This window comes from Anolis carolinensis, unplaced genomic scaffold (genome assembly GCF_035594765.1).
Source record: "Anolis carolinensis isolate JA03-04 unplaced genomic scaffold, rAnoCar3.1.pri scaffold_13, whole genome shotgun sequence".
NCBI classification, from domain to species: domain Eukaryota; kingdom Metazoa; phylum Chordata; class Lepidosauria; order Squamata; family Dactyloidae; genus Anolis; species Anolis carolinensis.
In genome coordinates this window covers 7,267,199-7,289,316 of record NW_026943824.1, presented here as the reverse complement: position 1 = coordinate 7,289,316, position 22,118 = coordinate 7,267,199, and the positions used below count along the sequence as shown (strand labels likewise).

Below are 22,118 nucleotides of genomic sequence, written 5' to 3'. Positions count from 1 at the left end.
GATGTCTGGTGTGTTGTGTTCCAGAACTTTGTCAGTCTGGATTCGGAAGTCCCACAGAATCTTTGCATGTTCATTTTCCAATACTTTTGCAGGTTTGTGATCCCACCAGGTCTTTGCTGCTGGGAGGTGGTACTTGAGGCATAAGTTTCAATGAATAATTTGGGCTGCATGGTTGTGCCTCTGTTTGTAGTCTGTCTGTGCAATTTTCTTACAGCAGCTGAGGAGATGATCCATGGTTTCATCGGTTTCCTTGCACAGTCTGCATTTTGGGTCATCAGCTGATTTTTCAATCTTGGCCTGAATGGCCTTTGTCCTGATGTCTTGCTCCTGGGCTGCAAGGATCCGGCCTTCTGTCTCCTTCTTCAGGGTCCCATTCGTGAGCCAGAGCCAGGTCTTCTCCTTATCAGCTTTTCCTTCATTTTTTTCAAGGAACTTTCCATGCAATGTTTTGTTGTGCCAGCTGCCAGCTCTAGTTTGTAGTGTGGTTTTCTTGTACTGGTTTTTTGTCTGCTGTGCTTTGAGGAATTTCTGATTTTTGACTTCAATCAAAGCAGGTTCTTCACTTTGCTTTACATATTCTGCCAGGGCATGTTCTTCTTCTTTTACTACTTGTTTTATTTGTAAGAGTCCTCTGCCACCAGATCTTCTAGGCAGATATTATTATTATTATTATTATTATTATTATTATTATTATTATTATTATTATTATTATTATTATTATTATGACACAGCAAACAAGATAGATATGATGGATTTCGTTTCACAAAATCACAAGTCGAACACTTCCCAAGTGTCTAGGACTATGTGGTGTATTTTCGGATGATGCGCGCAGATCTCAATAGGGTGGCCTTTTGCAGTTGGCAGATCGTGATTTTGTCAATGTCTATTGTTTCCAAATGCTGGCTGAGATATTATTATTATTACAGTAGAGTCTCACTTATCCAAGCTAAACCGGCCGGCAGACGCTTGCATAAGCGATTATCTTGGATAATACGGAGGGATTAAGGAAAAGCCTATTAAACATCAAATTATATTATGATTTTACAAATTAAGCGCCAAAACTTCATGTTATACAACAAATTTGACAGAAAAAGTAGTTCAATATGCAGTAATGTTATGTTGTAATTACTGTATTTACGAATTTAGCACCAAAATGTCATGATATATTGAAAACATTGACTACAAAAATGGCTTGGATTATCCAGAAGCAAGGCTTGGATAAGTGAGACTCTACTGTATTATTATTATTATTATTATTATTATTATTATTATTATTATTATTATTATTATTATTATTGACATTTATATCAGGGCATCTTATAAGTTATATGTACATACAATATATTACTTGTATATTATTAGCATAACACAGTATAAGCATTATATATTACTACTAGCTGTGCCCAGCCACGCGTTGCTGTGGCGAAGTATGATGGTATGGGAAAGAAAAGTATTGAGGAATTGGTGGTAGTTAAGGTAAAGGGTAAAGGTTTTACCTTACATTAAGTCCATTATAAATGGGTTATATAGCTGTGTGGAAGGGCCTTGAGTCTACACTGCCATATAATCTAGTTAAAATCAGATAATCTGTATTTTATAGGCAGTGTGGAAGAGGCCTAAGTGAGGCCTAACTGTGCCTGTCCCCTGGGTTGAGTGAGTTGCTAGGAGACCAAGTGGGCGGAGCTTAGCCTTCTAACTGGCAGCAATTGGATAAAAACAATTATTCCTCTCCCTCTAATTAGGACTTTATTTTTCTTTTTGTTGTATGAACGTAGAGGCATGGATGAGGGGTTGTGCTGCCAAGTTTAGTGTTTCTGGGATGTGTAGTTTTGTTGTTTTGTCCTAAGCCGAAATTTCATTACCGTTTTATATATATAGATATTGTACTATACCACTATATTGCAATATTATTAGTAATATCACATGTAACATAAATATACAATTATAATAGTGTATTATTACTATTCAGCTTGAATCTGAAACGCTCCAAGGAACTCCAAGAGAGTGCCACCTTTGTTTTCTTATGCTCCGACTTAACCTTTGTGCACAAAATCATGTCAAATATGGAATCTAAAAGGACCTTCCGGCTCTCTGTGTAAGGTGCTTAGCAAACAGGGATGGGTTTCGTGTTTGGATATCAAAGAAGCATGGTTTTGTACAGATGTGCAACTGTCGTATCTCGAAATCGCCCCAAGGAGAAAGGGGAGCCAACCTTTTGCTGCTGGTTCCCCTCGAAGCTTTCCTTTCTGAGCTTCCAAAGCTTGGCTCAAGCCTCTGGCCTCTGAATCATCCGGGTCTCCGCTTTCCAAGAGCTATTTCCTCTGGCGCCGGTTGGGTTTGGGTTGCTTCGAAAGAAAGCCTCTTTCAGCAAATAGGGGAAGGCTGCCAGGAGGAGGGGAGGCTTCGCTTCTGCAAACAGGCTTTTCCTGGAAAAAGATATATATATAAAAAAAAGAAGAGGAAGGGTAAACAAAGGGAGGAATCAGGTTCCAAGAACTCGTCTGGAAAGATCTGGATTCAAGCAACGGTTTCCAGGTGGCATCTCCGCTGTGGAATGAATGTCATTTGGCACCACTTGAATGGCCAAGGTGCAAGGCGGCGGGGTCCTAGGAGTTATAGTTTAGCAAGCCCTTGGGAATTACAGTTTTGCAAGCTTTTCGGAGTTAGTTTGGCAAGTCTTTAGGAGTTATAGTTTGGCAAGCTCTTGGGAGTTTTGCAAGCTTGTGGGAGTTAGTTTGGCAAGCTCCTGAGAGATATAACGTGACAAGCTTGTGGGAGTTATAGTTTTGTAAATTCTTGGGAGTTATAGTTTAGCAAGCTCATGGGAGCCATAGTTTGGCAAACTCTTGGGATTTATAGTTTAGCAAGCCTTGGAAGTTATAGTTTGACAAGCCCTTGGGAGTTATAGTTTGGCAAGACCTTGAGAGTTAAAGTTTTGCAAGCTTTGGGGAGTTATAGTTTTGTAAATTCTTGTGAGTTATAGTTTGGCAAGATCTTGAGAGTTAAAAGTTTTGCAAGCTTTGGGAGTTATAGTTTTGTAAATTCTTGCGAGTTATAGTTTGGCAAGCTCTTGGTAATTACAGTTTTGCAAGCTTTTCGGAATTAGTTTGGCAAGCCTTTAGGAGTTATAGTTTGGCAATCTCTTGGGAGTTTTGCAAGCTTGTAGGAGTTACAGTTTGGCAAGCTCCTGAGAGATATAGCATGACAAGCTTGTGGGGGTTGGTTTTGCAAGCTCTTGGGAGTTATAGTTTGGCATGTCTTGGGAGTTATAGTTCTGCAAGCTCATGGGAGCCACAGTTTGGCAAACTCTTGGGATTTATAGTTTAGCAAGCCCTGGAAGTTATAGTTTGACAACTCCTTTGGAGTTATAGTTTGGCAAGATCTTGAGAGTTAAAGTTTTGCAAGCTTTAGGGAGTTATAGTTTTGTAAATTCTTGCAAGTTATAGTTTGGCAAGCTCTTGATAATTACAGTTTTACAAGCTTTTCGGAATTAGTTTGGCAAGCCTTTAGGAATTATAGTTTAGCAATCTCTTGGGAGTTTTGCAAGCTTGTGTGAGTTGCAGTTTGGCAAGCTCCTGAGAGATATAGCATGACAAGCTTGTGGGATTTATAGTTTTGTAAATTCTTGGGAGTTATAGTTTGGCATGTCTTGGGAGTCACAGTTTTGCAAGCTCATGGGAGTCACAGTTTGGCAAACTCTTGGGAATTATAGTTTAGCAAGCCCTTGGAAGTTATAGTTTGACAAGCTCTTGGGAGTTATAGTTTGGCAAGATCTTGGGAGCGAAAGTTTTGCAAACTTTGGGGAGTTATAGTTTTGTAAATTCTTGCGAGTTATAGTTTGGCAAGCTCTTGGTAATTACAGTTTTGCAAGCTTTTCGGAATTAGTTTGGCAAGCCTTTAGGAGTTATAGTTTAGCAATCTCTTGGGAGTTTTGCAAGCTTGTGGGAGTTACAGTTTGGCAAGCTCCTGAGAGATATAGCATGACAAGCTTGTGGAGTTATAGTTTTGTAAATTCTTGGGAGTTATAGTTTGGCATGTCTTGGGAGTTATAGTTTAGCAAGCCCTTGGGAGTTATAGTTTGGCAAGATCTTGGGAGCGAAAGTTTTGCAAGCTTTGGGGAGTTATAGTTTTGTAAATTCTTGTGAGTTATAGTTTGGCAAGCTCTTGGGAGTTATAGTTTAACAAACGCCTGGGAAGTCATGGTGGAGACTCAATGGAGCCAAGGGTTCAAATGGCACGAAAGGAGATTCCATTGAACATTAGAAAGAACTTCTTGACAGTAAGAAGAAGAGATGTTTAACAGTGGAACTCTCTGCCTTGGAATCCAGTGAAAGCTCCATCTTTGAAGGCTTTTAAGTGGAAACTGGGGAAACAACAGTTCTGGAACAGCTGGGACATTGGGATCAGATGAATTTCCTAGAAAAGGAGCTTGTTTATTCCATCCAGAGCCAGATCCCATCCTGCCCTTTTCCCTCCAGAGCCTCTGCTTCCATAGACTCTCTTTCTGTGTGTTTTTATTTCTCATATTTCACTCTGTTTTATGCCAATTTGGGATTAAAAACGGCTTTTACGGAGAGGAAGGGAATGGTGATAGTTAAAGTGATGCTGAACTGCATTCGTTCTACCATGCGGATCCCCCTTGGCCTGAATGCCTGGCCCTGAGTGTGCTTTTGGCTTCCTGCCTGCCAAAAGCAAACAAAGGCTTTTCTCTGGAAAAAGCCAGAGGCATTCCGGCCTGATGAAAGATTTCGGGTGAAAAGGAAATAGAAAAGGTTGGCAACTAAGCCCCAAATGGGCACTGATGAAACGAGGGCGAAAGGCCTGCGTTTAGGCTTTTCCAGATGCCCACGGACTGCAACTCCCATCATTTTACAGGCAGAAAAAGAGTACTGCTGCCATTGCTGGATGATGAATGCCTTTCTTCCTAATTGAGAGCCTAATTGGTCTCCATTACGTCCCAAAGGCAGCTGTCAGGAAGAATGCCCAAAATAATAATAATAATTGACCGGCTCTATCTGCCTAGAAGATCAGGGGGCAGAGGACTCTTACAAGTCAAACAAGCAGTCACAGAAGAAGAACATGCCCTGGCAGAATATGGAAAGCAAAGTGAAGAACCTGCTTTGATTGAAGTCAAAAATCAGAAACTCCTCAAAGCACAGCAGACAAAACACCAGTACAAGAAAACCGCACTACAAACTAGAGCTGACAGCTGGCACCACAAAACATTGCATGGAAAGTTCCTTGACAAAATTGAAGGAAAAGCTGACAAGGAGAAGACCTGGCTCTGGCTCACGAATGGGACCCTGAAGAAGGAGACAGAAGGCCTGATCCTTGCAGCCCAGGAGCAAGACATCAGGACAAAGGCCATTCAGGCCAAGATCGAAAAATCAGCTGATGACCCAAAATGCAGACTGTGCAAGGAAGCCGACGAAACCATGGATCATGTCCTCAGCTGCTGTAAGAAAACTGCACAGACAGACTACAAACAGAGGCACAACTATGTGGCCCAAATGATTCATTGGAACTTATGCCTCAAGTACCACCTCCCAGCAGGAAAGAACTGGTGGGATCACAAACCTGCAAAAGTATTGGAGAATGAGCACGCAAAGATACTGTGGGACTTCCGAATCCAGACTGACAAAGTTCTGGAACACAACACACCAGACATCAAGTTGTGGAAAAGAAAAAAGTTTGGATCATTGATGTCGCCATCCCAGGTGACAGTCGCATTGACGAAAAACAACAGGAATAACTCAGGACCTCAAGATTGAACTTCAAAGACTCTGGCAGAAACCAGGGCAGGTGGTCCTGGTGGTGATTGGCACATTGGGTGCCGTGCGAAAATATCTCAGCTGGCATTTGGAAACAATAGACATTGACAAAATTACGATCTGTCAACTGCAAAAGGCCACCTTGCTGGGATCTGCACGCATCATCCAAAAATATATCACACAGTCCTAGACACTTGGGAAGTGTTCGACTTGTGATTTTGTGATACGAAATCCAGCATATACATCTTGTTTGCTGTATCATAAAATAAAATAATAATATAATCCCCATGAACATTCTCTTTGGGGTTTTATGAAGTCTTGGGCCTTCTCTGCCAGAGGGCTGGTGCTCCAAACAATGCAAGATATATCCCATAGTAGTTCAAGCAGGATTAAACTGCACTAATTCTCCAGTGCAGTCACACCCTTGCTTTCAACAATGCAACAGATCTGGGGTTGCAAAAGTCATATATTTGCATTGGATTACTTAGCGTGGAGCCATGGCAGTTCAAGCAAGACATTCCCTGGCTTTATGTTGTACAGTCCTGGGATCTGCAGTTTCTCAAGGTCTACAGCCTTCTCTAACTGTTGAATGAATGTATGTTAACTGCCATGGTTCAATGCTATGCAATCCTGGAATTTGTAGTTTCCTAAGGTCTGTGGATTTCTCTCAGATGCATCTTCCGGCCCATAGAATGAATGCAGCCTGGTGCTGCTTGAACTTCCATGACCCAATGCTATGGAATAATGGGAGTTGTAGTTTGCCAAGGTCTGCAGCCTTCCAATTCAGAAGCACTTTAAATGTGATGGCTCAACGCTATGCGACCCTGGGATTTGTAGTTCCCAAAGGTCCAAAGACTTCTCTAAGGTGCACCCACACAGTAGAACGGATGCAATTCAGACCTGCTTCCAACGCATTGGCTCAATGCTATGCAGGCCTGGGATTTGTAGTTTGGCGAAAGACGGCCTCGAAGTACAACTCCCAGGATGCTATCACATTGAGGACACACTGCATTCATTCATTTCACAGTGGAGATGTACCCTAAGCCATATTTTTTCCCTTTATTTCTAGAGAACCTATACTATGGCTGCCCAAAGGTTTGGATGGGTTTGGATGGGGATTCGAACCCGGCTCCCCTGCTTCCAAGAGCCTAAGCTTCAGCAGCACAATGGCTCTTCAGCTTTTCCGATCCTGTTTTTCCAATATCCGGCTTGGCCTTCTTTCAAGGTCACCATTATGTCTATTGAACTTTGTCCCCAGGCTTTTAAAAAGAAAAGTCCCTTCCTGAGATTGCTTTATGGGCCATTGATTATAGCGGGGAAATCACGTTATTTCTTTGCAAGCGAAAGGCTCGTTGGTTCGGAGGACAAGGCTGCGGTTTCGTTTCAGGGCAATTGGAAAGAAGCACCGAAGCCGTTCTTTCATTTGCATTTGACCAAAAACCTGGCTTCCTTTAGATCATCCTAATATAGAAAGTGCAAGGCCCCGAACTCAAGACTCTGGCACCGAATGAAAAGGCTTCGGTGATGCTTTAAAGTTACACAAGGGAAGTTTCCATTCGGCATCAGCTTACAGTGCATAATGTGGCTAGTCCTTAAAGCGGGATGTATTTTAGGATGCTTATAAAAAATCACCAATCTGGATTTATTTCTTATGTTGATGATAAAGGTAAACCCAAGTCTAAACTAACCGACTGGACATTGCGAACACAAATGGGGCTTTCTGACCTTTTCGTGGACGAAGGACTATCCGGACAACATCAAAGAGCCGCTGCTTCAACCTGCTTTAAAATAATTAAAATAGATTTTAAAAATATTTTGAAATGCATCTCCCTTAACTCAAGCCAAGCCATTTAGCAAAATATCATATATCTCTATTCAACTATAAATCTACAGTAGAGTCTCGCTTATCCAACATAAATGGGCCGGCAGAACGTTGGATAAGCGAATATATTGGATAATAAGGAGGGATTAAGGAAAAGCCTATTAAACATTAAATTAGGTTATGATTTTACAAATTAAGCACCAAAACATCATGTTATACAACAAATTTGACAGAAAAAGTAGTTCAATACACAGTAATGCTATGTAGTAATTACTGTATTTACGAATTTAGCACCAAAATATCACGATATATTGAAAACATTGACTACAAAAATGCGTTGGATAATCCAGAACATTGGATAAGCGAGAGTTGGATAAGTGAGACTCTACTGTATTTAGGATTAAGTCTCCTCTGTGAGATAATATTATTTTTTGTGTCAGGAGCAACTTGAGAAACTGCAAGTTGCTTCTGGTGTGAGAGAATTGGCTGTCTGCAAGGACGTTGCCCAGGGAACGCCCAAATGTTTTGATGTTTTACCATCCCATGAGAGGCTTCTCTCATGTCCCCACACGGAAAGCTAGAGCTGACAGATGGAAGCTTACCCCGCTCCCTGGATTCGAACTGCTGACCTTTCGGTTAGCAGTCCTGCCGGCACAAGCGTTTAACCCATAATAATAATAATAAGTAATAATAATAATAATAATAATAATAATAATAATAATAATAATAATGTCGCCATCCCAGGTGACAGTCGCATTGAAGAAAAACAACAGGAAAAACTCAGCCGCTATCAGGACCTCAAGATTGAACTTCAAAGACTCTGGCAGAAACCAGTGCAGGTGGTCCCAGTGGTGATGGGCACACTGGGTGCCGTGCCAAAAGATCTCAGCCGGCATTTGGAAACAATAGACATTGACAAAATCACGATCTGCCAACTGCTAAAGGCCACCTTACTGGGATCTGCACGCATCATCCGAAAATACATCACACAGTCCTAGACACTTGGGAAGTGTTCGACTTGTGATTTTGTGATATGAAATCCAGCATATCTATCTTGTTTGCTGTGTCATAATAAAATAATAATAATAATATAAACCCATGAGTAGTATTTGGTCCCGGTGGTGATGGGCACATTGGGTGCCATGCCAAAAGATCTCAGCCGACATTTGGAAACAATAGACATTGACAAAATCACGATCTGCCAACTGCAAAAGGCCACCCTACTGGGATCTGCAGCATCATCCGAAAATACATCACACAGTCCTAAACGCTTGGGAAGTGTTCGACTTGTGATTTTGTGATACGAAATCGAGCATATCTATCTTGTTTGCTGTGTCATACAATAAAATAATAATATAAACCTATGAGTAATAGTGAACATTTGGACTCAAACCCAGTTCTTATAATCCCGATATTCCCCATTTGTTCCCCTTTTAATATACATTTATCTCGCCATATAATCAAATATCTCCCTATATTATTTAGGGAGATATTATACAGGAAACATTGTATAATATAAACCTATGAGTAATAATGAACATTTGGACTCAAACCCAGTTCTTATAATCTCAATATTCCCCATTTGTTCCCCTTTTAATATACATTTATCTCGCCATATAATCTAACATCTCCTTATATTATTTAGGGAGATATTATACAGGAAACATTATATAACATTTTATATTAATACTAGCTGTGCCCGGCCACGCGTTGCTGTGGCAAAGTCTGGTGGTATGGGAAATAAAGTATTGAGGAATTGGTGGTAGTTAAGGTAAAGGGTAAAGGTTTTCTCCTGACATTTAGTCCATTATAAATGGGTAATATAGCTGTGTGGAAGGGCCTTTAGTCTACACTGCCATATAATCCAGTTCAAATCAGATAATCTGTATTTTATAGGCAGTGTGGAAGAGGCCTAAGTGAGGCCTAACTCTGCCTATCCCCTGGGCTGAGTGGGTTGCTAGGAGACCAAGTGGGCGGAGCTTAGCCTTCTAACTGGCAGCAATTGGATAAAAATAATTATTCTTCTCCCTCTAATTAGGACTTTATTTTTCTTTTCTTTTTGTTGTATGAACATAGAGGCATGGATGAGGGGTTGTGCTGCCAAGTTTAGTGTTTCTGGGATGTGTAGTTTTGTTGTTTTGTCCTAGGCCGAAATTTCATTACCCTTTTATATATATTAATATAATTATATTATTTCTATATTTCTATAGAATATTTTTCCCTTTGTTCTCAATGTTCTCCTATCAGCTATCCATTTCCTTACATTAAAAAGGCCTTTATTTTGCTTTGATTCCTTATCCTGGTCCATTCTGACATATTTTTGAGACTTCGATTTGGGACTTCTAGCAAAGAGTACATCGTCTCTTGGATTTAGGATTCGAAGATCCATTTTTATAAACCCTGAAGGCAGTAATTTTTTTTCCTTTGCAGCCGACCTTCAGGCTGGAAATAGCACTGGGTTTGAAAATCGATAGGGAAGCAGCTCATAAAATTATGATGCGATAATTAAAAATCATGGGACTTGATGAACGAGCGAGGCTTTGGAAAGAAGATAATTGGCCTGTAATAGAGTGCCTTCCCATTGGGAGTAAAAAAATTTTTTTAAATTAATTAAGAGTTAAATGATCTGGACTGGACTCCAGGTGGGTTTATTCAATAAAGGGCAAACTATTTCCTTGATGGTCTCTTTCTCTAAGAATTTTTAACAAATGGCCATCTGTCTGGAAGGATTGAATGGTGCCTTCCATTTTCTCCCTTTTTTTTTGAATTGATGAAAGAAGAGAAAAACAACCTAGGCTCATGGGTTCAATAAAGGGCCCACTGTTTCCTTCTCTTATCAGAGGCCAGATGGCCATCTGACGGGAGGGATTGGATGGTGCCTTCCATTTTTCTCACCTGATCTAAAGACATTTCTAAGTCAAGCCTCCATTATGGCAAAATTCATTTCATTTTTCCTATATGGGGAGCCAGGAAGAAATCATTTCACCATGTCTCCTGTGTCAATATAATAATATATAATACGAATATTATGCTATACTAATAATATATTGTACAGTAGAATCTCACTTATCCAACACTCACTTATTCAACGTTCTGGATTATCCAACGCATTTTTGGAGTCAATGTTTTCAATGCATTGTGATATTTTGGTGCTAAATTCGTAAATACAGTACAGTAGAGTCTCACTTATCCAACATAAACGGGCCGGCAGAACGTTGGATAAGTGAATATGTTGGATAATAAGGAGGGATTAAGGAAAAGCCTATTAAACATCAAATTAGGCTATGATATTACAAATTAAGCACCAAGACATCATGTTATACAAATTTGACAGAAAAAGTAGTTCAAAACGCAGTAATGCTATGTAGTAATTACTATATTTACGAATTTAGCACCAAAATATCATGATGTTTTGAAAACATTGACTACAAAAATGCGTTGGATGATCCAGAAGGTTGGATAAGTGAGACTCTACTGTAATTACTACATAGCATTAATGTGTAATGAACTACTTTTTCTGTCAAATTTGTTGTATAACATGATGTTTTGGTGCTTAATTTGTAAAATCATAACCTAATTTGATGTTTAATAGGCTTTTCCTTAATCCCTCCTTATTATCCAACGTATTTGCTTATCCAACATTTTGCCGGCCCGTTTATGTTGGATAAGTGAGACTCTACTGTATATACATATAATATTGATAATATTATAATGTAATACAATATGATAATAATAATACACTATTATAATTGTATATTATATGTTACATGTAATATTACGAACAATATTACAGTATAGTGTTATAGTACAATATAATAATATATAATGCTTATTTTGTGCTATGCTAATGATATAATATATTGTATGTCCAGTAGAGTCTCGTTTATCCAACGTAAATGGGCCGGCAGAACGTTGGAAAAGCGAATATGTTGGATAATAAGGAGAGATTAAGAAAAAGCCTATTAAACATCAAATTAGGTTATGATTTTACAAATTAAGCACCAAAGCATCATGTCATACAACAAATCTGACAGAAAAAGTAGTTCAATACACAGTAATGCTATGTAGTAATTACAGTAGAGTCTCACTTATCCAAGCCTCGCTTATCTAAGCCTCTGGATAATCCAAGCCATTTTTGTAGTCAATGTTTTCAATATATCATGATATTTTGGTGCTAAATTCGTAAATACAGTAATTACAACATAACATTACTGCGTATTGAACTACGTTTTCTGTCAAATTTGTTGTATAACATGAAGTTTTGGTGCTTAATTTGTAAAATCATAACCTAATTTGATGTTTAATCCCTCCTTATTATCCAAGATATTCGCTTATCCAAGCCTCTGCCGGCCCGTTTAGCTTGGATAAGTGAGACTCTACTGTACTGTATTTACGAATTTAGCACCCAGATATCACTATGTATTGAAAACATTGACTACAAAAATTCGTTGGATAATCCAGAATGTTGGATAAGTGAGACTCTACTGTTTATATAACTTGGAAGCCACCCTGAGTCCCCTTCGGAGTGAGATATAAATGTTGCAAATAAATAAATGGTCACCCCCCCCCCCCAAAAAACGACAAAACACCACCCAATGAAGTGCGAACGCCAGTTTGCTAAAATATTTTTACATTCTTCTGAAATGCTTTACACAAAACCCGGCCGCTCTGTGTTTCGTCCAAAGAAGCCCTTGAAGAATGACCCCCCCCAAAAGAAAAACACCCCAAGATGCTGCGTGTGTCTTTGCAAACCCGAGACGGACGTGCGGACGACATTATAAATTAAAATCATTAACACTGAAAGAATATTACAGTTTATAGGTCTCTAAAGGGCAAGCGATCCAGTGAAGTCAGCAAGACAAAGATTCGGAATTTCGGAAAAGAGGGAACCCACCCAAACTGCTACGTCTTCCAGGTGAAGTCAAAAGCAAGGAACTAAAAAAAAATGGTCAGGTATTTTTTTTCTCCGTTGCAAAAAGAGCTGGGAAAGGAAGTGATCTCACAATCCACTGGCTCCAAAGTGGAAAGCGAGGGATGCAAAAGGATGGGTTCCTCGTTGCTGGTTCATACAATGCAAAGGATCAGTTTAAAACACTAAAAGAGCAGCGAGGAAAGGAAGGAATCCCCACATTTCACCAGCCACGATAACGGAATCATCTTTTCAATTCATTCCCTACCATATCAGTGTCTGAATTATGAGTTTGATTTGCGAATGATCTTTTTGAAACAAGGATAGGGGCCAAGAATGGAAAGCGTCCCAAGATCTGCTGGCATCATGTTTGCAACACAAAGTGACAAGAGAGGGACTGCAAAACCAGTTGAGATGCCTCTTGCTGGTTCCTATGATGCAAAGGGTCCTTTTAAAACACCAAAAGAATAGCCAAGAAAGGAAGGAATCCCTGCATCCCACAGCCACGATGACGGAATAATTCTAATGATTCCCCAATTCAATGAATTCCCTGCCGTATCAGTGTCCAAATTCCGAGTTTTGATCCTTTTGAAAGAAAAAGGACAGGAAGGAATACCTGCATCTGCCAGCTAATCGAATAATCCCTTTCATGGTTCCCAGGCCGTATCAGTGCTCTAGTTTGAACTGCTTGTGGTTTTAAAAATGGCGGCGGGTTTATTGTTTTTAGGATGGTGACGGGGTGGTGCGGTGTTGATGCGGGTTCCCCACGGTGAACGTGGCAGGGGTCACGGCTCTTCGCTGGCCACGGATGCCATGTCGCTCAAGGCCCCGTCACCGGGGGTCTCTGGTCCGAGGTCGGCCTCCGAGTCAGCGGCCTGGAGCAGGGTGCTGACGGCCAAGATGCTGCCTGGAGCAATGGGGGGCACCAGAGTGAGGGACTCCACGCTCAGGGCCTCTGTAGAAAGCAGGGAGATGGAGGGCTGTGGGGCCGGGGTTAGGCAGGGAGAGAGGTGCGTTGTTGTTGACTCCCCTTCAGCCACGGCCTTGCTGGTGGATTTGGAAACATGGACAGAGGGGTCGTCCGCTCCTGAAAGGCGGCTGGAGGACGAGGAGGAAGCAGCGGTGGCCGGGGTCTGGTCAGGGGCTGCTGAGTCATCTGCAAAGGGAAGGAGAAGGCAGAGCCCGTGGTCACGTTCTGCTGATAACAACTGATTTGATACAAATGCGGAGGACTTCCATGCAGCTCCCCTCTGTATGGCAGGCCTTGGATGAACATATAGGAATCATGAGGCTCTCCTTACAGATCGTAACACCAGGCAGCTCCCAGTGAGTAATGCTGAGGACTGGAGGTCCAACAACAACAAAGGCTTGCACATTTTTATCTATCCATTTTTCCATCCACTGAATCTATTCATAGGTCTCCATCCAACCATCCAGGTATCTATAATGTCCATACATTATATAAATAATAATAAACTTTATTTTTATATCCCGCCCCATCTCCCCGAAGGGACTTGGGGCGGCTCACAACAAGGACAAGCCCGAACAACAACAACATATTTAACATAACTTAAAACATTCCAACAATACACAAAATAAAATAATAGACAAATACATTAAAATCCAAGCAGATAAAATCAGAGTAATTAAAAGCAACCCAGTGGGTTATCTCTAGAAGTCCATTCACCTATCCATCCAACCATTCACTGAATCCTATCTACAGATCTTCCTCCAACCATCCATTTATCTCTAGATGTTCATCTATCTATCCATCCATCTATCCATCTAAAGAATCCATCCATCTATCCAACCAACCATCCAGCTATCATATCTATCTATAGATCTCTATCCATTCAGCCATCCATTGAATCCCAACCACAAATGTCCATCTATCCATCCATCCATCCATCCATTGAATCCTATCTAAAGGTGTCCATCCACCCATCTATCCAACTATGCATCCATCTATAGATCTTTATTCATCCATCCATCCATCGAATCCCAACCACAGATGTCCATCCATCCATCCATCCATTCATCCATCCACTGAATCTATTCACAGGTCTCCATCCAACCATCCATGTATCTACAATGTCCATCCATTTATCTCTAGAGGTCCATTCACTTATCCATCCAACCATCCACTGAATCCTATCTATAGATCTTCTTCCAACCATCCATTTATCTCTAGATGTCCATCCATCTATCCATCCATCTATCTATCCATCTAATGAATCCATCCATCTATCTATCCAACCATCCAGCTATCAAATCTTATAGACATCTATCCATTCAGCCATCCATTGAATCCAAACCACAGATGTCCATCTATCCATCCATCCATCCACTGAATCCTATCTAAAGGTGTCCATCCACCCATCTATCCAACCAACCATGCATCCATCAAATCTATAGATATTTATTCATCTATCCATCCATCCATTGAATCCCAACCACAGATGTCCATCCATCCATCCATTCATTCATCCAACCAACCACTGAATCCTACCTAAAGGTGTCCATCCACTCATCTATACAACCATGCATCCATCAAATCTATCTATAGATCTTTATTCATCCATCCATCCACTGAATCCAATAAACAAATGTCTATCCATCTATCCAACGATCCATCGATCCAACTACATGTCAAGAGTTTAGGAGCCTGAATGGCTCCTCTCCAACATGGGCCCCAAAATATTCATGCCAGCCCCGCACTAGCCATTAGGAAGAGCTCTGCCCATTTCAAGCCAGAGGGAATCAGGGACAGATGGAAAGGACACCAGACTGGGCCACAAAGAGAGATGGATGTGCCCTGAAAGAGATGGCAGGCCTGGCGATCTGGGGTTGCCGGAGCGAGGAGGGCAGGGGCGCAGGCATGCAAACACAGACCCATCATGCATGTCAGGTCATGGAGGAACCTGCCTGAGGAGCGTGGCCAAGGACGGCTGTTTTCACCTTTGCCGCCGAGGCCTAGACCCAACGTCCACCATGACCGTCAGCCTCCGAGAGACTGAGCCCCCGGCGCCGTCCGTTCCGCCCCTGTTTGGCTGGAGGGAGACACAGCGACAGATCATGGGGCGCCATGGGATGGGATGGGATGAGGGGGCGGAAAACAAGAGGATGAGGAACAAGAGGGAGGAGGAGGAGGAGAACATGGTTAGGAGTCACAAGACAATGACCGCAGCCCGATGGGACACAGACTAGGGGCCCTTCCACGAAACAGACATGACTGTGCTGCGGTTCCACGTTATACGCTATGGTGCAATCATCCTTGGCAATTTTAGGAAGGGAGAGCTTAGATTAGCAGACAGAGAACTCCCCAAACCACATATCCTAGGATTCATGCCTTATTCTGCCATCGTTTCAAGAGATGGAGACTGGGACACGTGCAGAAAAGACGGCAAAAACTGTTAAGAAGACCCCTTCTATCTCCTCATTGAGTTTGAATTGCAATTTAAAATCTACAATGTATAAATGTTAAGACAGAATTAAAGATACAAATTAGAGAACACGCAAGTTGTCTACTCCTTGCACATTGAATAGTAATAGAAATAATAATAATAATAATAATAATAATAATAATAATAATAATAACTCAGCCGCTATCAGGACCTCAAGACTGAACTTCAAAGACTCTGGCAGAAACCAGTGCAGGTGGTCCCGGTGGTGATGGGCACATTGGGTGCTGTGCCAAAAGATCTCAGCCGGCATTTGGAAATAACAGACATTAACAAAATCATAATCTGCCAACTGCAAAAGGCCACCCTACTGGGATCTGCACGCATCATCCGAAAATACATCACACAGTCCTAGACACTTGGGAAGTGTTCGACTTGTGATTTTGTGATATGAAATCCAGCATATCTATCTTGTTTGCTGTGTCATAATAAAATAATAATAATAATGCCTCTTTTATCTTGATTGAAGCGCAAAGCAACTTTACAACATATAAATATTATATGTTGTATGTTTTTCGGGCTGTATGGCCATGTTCCAGAAGTAGTCTCTCCTGACGTTTTGCCCACATCTATGGCAGGCATCCTCAGAGGTTGTGAGGTATGAAGAAAACTAAGCCAAGAGGTTAATATATATCTGTGAAAAGTCCAGGGTGAGAGAGGCTAGTGTGAATGTTGTTAATCACCTTAATTAGCATTAAAAAATATTTATGTATAAATATTAAAATAGCATTAAAAAGTTGAATAAAAGGAGTTTTAGGCAGTCATCGGAATTTTGTTTGAAGCAGTTTGAGGAGAAAGCAGGAAAAGGAGAGAAACTGGGATGTCTTAAAGGCAACCAGAAAAACGGGGCGGAAGAGTATTAATGGGGATTTTCTTTACCAACCAGGAGAGCCACATCTATTCAAAGTGGAATCGTAATGCTATAATTGTCGAGTGTGAAAGTGACTAATAGTTAATGCAATCCTATTTTAGGGTCTTTATCTCTCCCCCCAAAAAAATCCTTCACACAGACCTCAAAAGAGGGAAAATAACCCTGATAGCCCTGATTTGTTGTTTCCATGTGCCTTGTCGTTTCTGACTTATGGTGGCCCTAAGACGAACCTTCCTAGAAAATATGAGCTTGATCAAGGAAAAGGCAAATGTATGAGAGGCAAGGCCGGAACGATCCACTTAAAAACACAGCAAGAGCCATCTTTTACAGATTTCTGGTGGGTTAAGCAATATTCCCTCCTGCTAAACGGCCATAAATCGCCTTGGCACGCTCCATCTCCCCAAAGCCAGTGATATATTTTAAATTACAAGATTATAACGGGAGATAAATCCACTCCGTGTCGATGGGGAGGCTGAAATACGGCCCTTGGAAGGGAGTCAAAGCTGAGCGCAGCACCTTCTCGTTTTCTTTCTTCCAAAAGAATTGATCATGAAAAGACCCAAAGGGAAGTGATTTTTTAAAAAGTGAAGACAAGAGAGAAACCACAAAGACAAAGGTTTCTGGAAACTGAATAGTTTTTGGATAACGGGGGACAAATAAACGCAGCAGATGAGAAAAACTGCACCAAAATGTGTTGCAGGATGTCTCTCCCATAAAAACAAAGTTTTTTGCAGTTTTATAAACCTCTTCCATGTTCAATGTGTTGTCGAAGGCTTTCATGGTCAAGATCACAGGGTTGTTGTATGTTTTCTGGGCTGTATGGCCATGTTCTAGAAGTATTCTCTCCTGACGTTTCGCCCATATCTATGGCAGGCATGCTCAGAGGTTGTGAGATATGGAGAAACCTCTGAAGATGCCTGCCATAGATGTGAGCAAAACGTCAGGAGAGAATACTTCTAGAATACGGCCATACAGCCCGGAAAACATACAACAACCCTGTTCCATGTTTTTTTTTTTTTGATAGAACCAATTAGGGAACTATGTTTATAACCCAGGAACAAAAATTATGTCACAGAGTGCAATGGAAGTCCAGGTGCCGTTTGTTAGGCTCCAGGAGTGGAAGGCAGACAAAAAGGCCCAGGCTGTGGCGCAGGCTGGTGAGCAGCCAGCCAGCCAGCTGCAACAAATCACTCTGACCAAGAGGTCATGAGTTCGAGGCCAGCTCAGAGCCTATGTTTGTCTTGTCTTTGTTCTATGTTAAAGGCATTGAATGTTTGCCTTATATGTGTAACTAGCTTTTCCCGGTCACGCGTTGCTGTGGCGTTGGCTGGTGGTGTTGGTGAGAAATTGTTGAGGTAGTGGTGGTATTGAATGTCTGTTGTATGGTTGTCTTTATGTTTAGTATGCACACTGAAGTGGATTATATGGCAGTGTGGAGTCAAGATAATCCAGTTCAAAGCAGATAATATAAGATTCTAAATGGGTTATATAGCTGTGTGGAAGGGCCTTGAGTCTACACTGCCATATAATCCAGTTAAAATCTGATAATCTGTGGAAGAGGCCTAAGTGAGGCCTAACTGTGCCTGTCCCCTGGACTGAGTAGGTTGCTAGGAGACCAAGTGGGAGGAGCTTAGCCTTCAAACTGGCAGCAATTGGATAAAAACTATTATTCCTCTCCCTCTAATTAGGACTTTATTTTTCTTTTCTTTTTGTTGTATCAACCTAGAGCCGTGAATGATGGGTTGTGTTGTCAAATTTCGAGGTTGGGGGGCCTGTAGTTTTGTTGTTTTGTCCGCTGCCCTGATGCCATCACTCTTTTATATATATAGATGTCATCCTCCCTGAGTTCCCTTCGGGGTGAGAAGGGCGGAATATAAATATTGTAAATAAATAAAATAAATAAAAAAGGGGGTTTTCTGGAAGGGATGCAAAGGGTTTGGGGTTTACCTGCGGGGCTCTGGACGGCCGAAGGGGTGGAGGAGGAGCTGGCGGCTGCCGAGTCGCAGCGCCCAGTGCTTCCGCTGGAGGAAGGGGACGGTGAGGAGCTCGGCGAGGGAGTCAGGGAAGGTCGGCACTGGGCCACCGCAAAACCTACAAGAGAGAGAGAAACAGGCAGAGAAGGCATCACTGAGGATGAAGGGGAAACACAAAACACCCCTGGGAGTCATTTCATATTGTCATCTTGGTCCTATAGCCCCGGGATGGGGCTGTCGCTTCTTCCAAACACCTTTTCCTTGCTGCTTTTAATGATGCACATCATCCAATCAGGAAAGAGTTTAGGAGAAGCTGTTTACGAATTGATATCATTTAGTTTATTTTTCAGCAAGATCATTTGTGACATACCGTGTTTCCCCGAAAATAAGACAGTTTCTTATATTATTTTTTACTCCCAAAGATGCGCTAGGTCTTATCTTCAGGGGATGTCTTATTTTTCCATTAAGAAGAATTCATATTCAAATGAACATTGATTCTATGCTGTACAGTAGTTGTCATCACAAACCAATATAACTAAACCAGACAAACTGTGACTCCTGTCAAGAATTTCTTGTTACTACCATTATTTCCATATACAACTGGTATGTAAGCCGCCCCGAGTCTCTCTGGGGAGATGGAGGCGGGGTATAAAAATAAAATTATTATTATTATTATTATTATTATTATTATTATTATTATTATTATTATTATTATTTACATTTACCAATCCTGCATGCTATGGTGTTTTGTTTGGCAGGCGCCGGGCATGCTTCCAAACAAAAACTTTGCTAGGTCTTACTTTCGGGGAGGCCTTATATTTAGCAATTCAGCAAAACTTCTACTAGGTCTTATTTTTTGAGGATGTCTTATTTTCAGGGAAACAGGGTAGGTAATACAGTAGAGTCTCACGTATCCAAGCTAAATGGGCCGGCAAAAGCTTGGATAAGCGAATATCTTGGATAATAAGGAGGGATTAAGGAAAAGCCTATTAAACATCAGATTAGGTTATGATTTTACAAATTAAGCACCATGTTATACAACAAATTTGACAAAAAAATTAGTTCAATACGCAGTAATGCTATGTAGTAATTACTCTATTTACGAATTTAGCACCAAAATATCACGATATATTGAAAACATTGACTACAAAAATGGCTTGGATTATCCAGAGGCTTGGATAAGCGAGGCTTGGATAAGTGAGACTCTACTGTATTTCCAAGACATAACTTATACCTAGCTTGTTGTGAGTTTTTCAGGCTGTATGGCCATGTTCCAGAAGCATTTTCTCCTGACGTTTCGCCCACATCTATGGCAAGCATCCTCAGAGGTTGTGAGGTCCGTTGGAAACTACCCTGTTTTCCCGAAAACAAGACATCCCCGGAAAATAAGACCTAGTAGAGGTTTTGTTGAAGTGCTAAATATAAGGCCTCCCCCGAAAGTAAGACCTAGCAAGGTTTGTGTTTGGAAGCATGCCTGCCAAACAGAACACCAGAGCATGCAGAATTGGTATATGTACATACCAGTTGTACACGGAAATAATGGCAGTAACATGAAATTATTGATAGGAATCACAGTTTGTCTGGTTATGCTGGTTTGTGATGACAACTACTGTATAGTATATAATAAATGTTCATTTTTTTGTTCAACAATAAATGTGAATTCTTCTTCATTGAAAAATAAAACATCCCCTGAAAATAAGACCTAGCACATCTTTAGGAGCAAAAATTAATATAAGACACTGTCATATTTTCGGGGAAACACGGTAGGCAAGTGGTGTTTATATATGTGGAATGTCTAGGGTGGGAGAAAGAACTCCTGTTTGTTTGAGGCAAATGGGAATGTTGCAATTAATCACCTTGATTAGCACCGAATGGCCTTGCAGCTTCAAATCCTTTGTTGGGAGGTGTTAGCTGACCCTGATTGATTCATGTCTGGAATTCCTCTGTTTTTTGAGTGTTGCTCTTTACAGGAGCCCCGGTGGCGAAGTGTGTTAAAGCACTGAGCTGCTGAACTTGCAGACTGAAAGGTCCCAGGTTCAAATCTAGTAGTTCGAAAACATGCCAATGTGAGTAGATCAATAGGTACCGCTCCGGCGGGAAGGTAACGGCGCTCCATGCAGTCATGCCGGCCACATGACCTTGGAGGTGTCTATGGACAACGCTGGCTCTTTGGCTTAGAAATGGAGATGAGCACCAACCCACAGAGTGTGAGTAGATCAATAGGTACCGCTCCGGCGGGAAGGTAACGGCGCTCCATGCAGTCATGCCGGCCACATGACCTTGGAGGTGTCTACGGACAACGCCGGCTCTTTGGCTTAGAAATGGAGATGAGCACCAATCCCCAGAGTCGGACATGACTGGACTTAACATCAAGGGAAATCTTTACCTTTACCTCTTTACTTACTGTCCTAACTTTAAAGGTTTTTTTTAATACTGGTAGCCAGATATTGTTCATTTTCATGGTTTCCTCCTTTCTGTTGAAATTGTCGCACATGCTTGTGGAGTTCAATGGCTTCTCTGTGTAGTCTGACAGGCTAACACCTGGACTCCGAATGAATTTCCCCCTATGAACCACCACGGAGATTAAAATGTTCTGGGGAGGCCCTGCTCTCGGTCCCACTTCTGTCACAGGCGTGGGGACAAGAAACAAGCCTTCTCAGTGGTGGCCCCTTGGCTATGGAACTCCCACCACAGCAACATTCGATCAGCCCCTTCCATTTTAGCCTTCAGGAAGAAAGTTAAAGCATGGCTATGGGACCAAGCCTTTGGAGAATAAGTGCAGTGCAATAGATGAACAATGAATTCATGCAATGATAATTTGGGATGGCCCTGGACTACGACTTTGGATGATTTTTTTAAATAATTGTTGTTATTTGTTTTAACTCTTGTTTTAATGTGTTTTTACCAACTGTATGTTTTTAATGGCATCGAATTGCTGCCAATATGTGAAGCCACTCTGAGTTGAGAAGGGCGGGGTACAAATATAGTAAATAAATAAAATAAATCTCTATATATAAAAGGATAAAAAAAATTCGGCCTAGGACAAAACAACAAAACTACACATCCCAGAAACACTAAACTTGGCAACACAACCCCTCATCCATGCCTCTACATTCATACAACAAAAAGAAAAGAAAAATAAAGTCCTAATTAGAGGGAGAGGAATAATTGTTTTTATCCAATTGCTGCCAGTTAGAAGGCTAAGCTCCGCCCACTTGGTCTCCTAGCAACCCACTCAGCCCAGGGGACAGGCAGAGTTAGGCCTCACTTAGGCCTCTTCCACACTGCCTATAAAATACAGATTATCTAAT

At 41.3% G+C, this 22,118-nt stretch overlaps 1 protein-coding gene across 4 annotated transcripts in view; it reads right to left on the bottom strand.

Moving 5' to 3' along the window:
- Positions 1-1,114: 1,114 nt before the first annotated feature.
- The window catches only part of clec16a (C-type lectin domain containing 16A), a 69,193-nt gene continuing 48,189 nt past the window's right edge, over positions 1,115-22,118 (bottom strand). For 2 of the 4 annotated variants that reach the window (XM_062964551.1, XM_016997817.2), the window contains 2 exons: positions 18,782-18,925; positions 12,190-13,658 (listed from right to left, as the gene is read on the bottom strand). In XM_062964551.1, the coding sequence (XP_062820621.1) occupies positions 13,288-13,658; positions 18,782-18,925 (515 nt within the window). In that variant the 3' untranslated portion in view covers positions 12,190-13,287. Of the gene's footprint in view, positions 2,427-12,189; positions 13,659-15,427; positions 15,553-18,781; positions 18,926-22,118 lie in introns of those variants that run through there. The other 2 variants (XM_062964552.1, XM_062964553.1) reach the window with 2 other exon arrangements.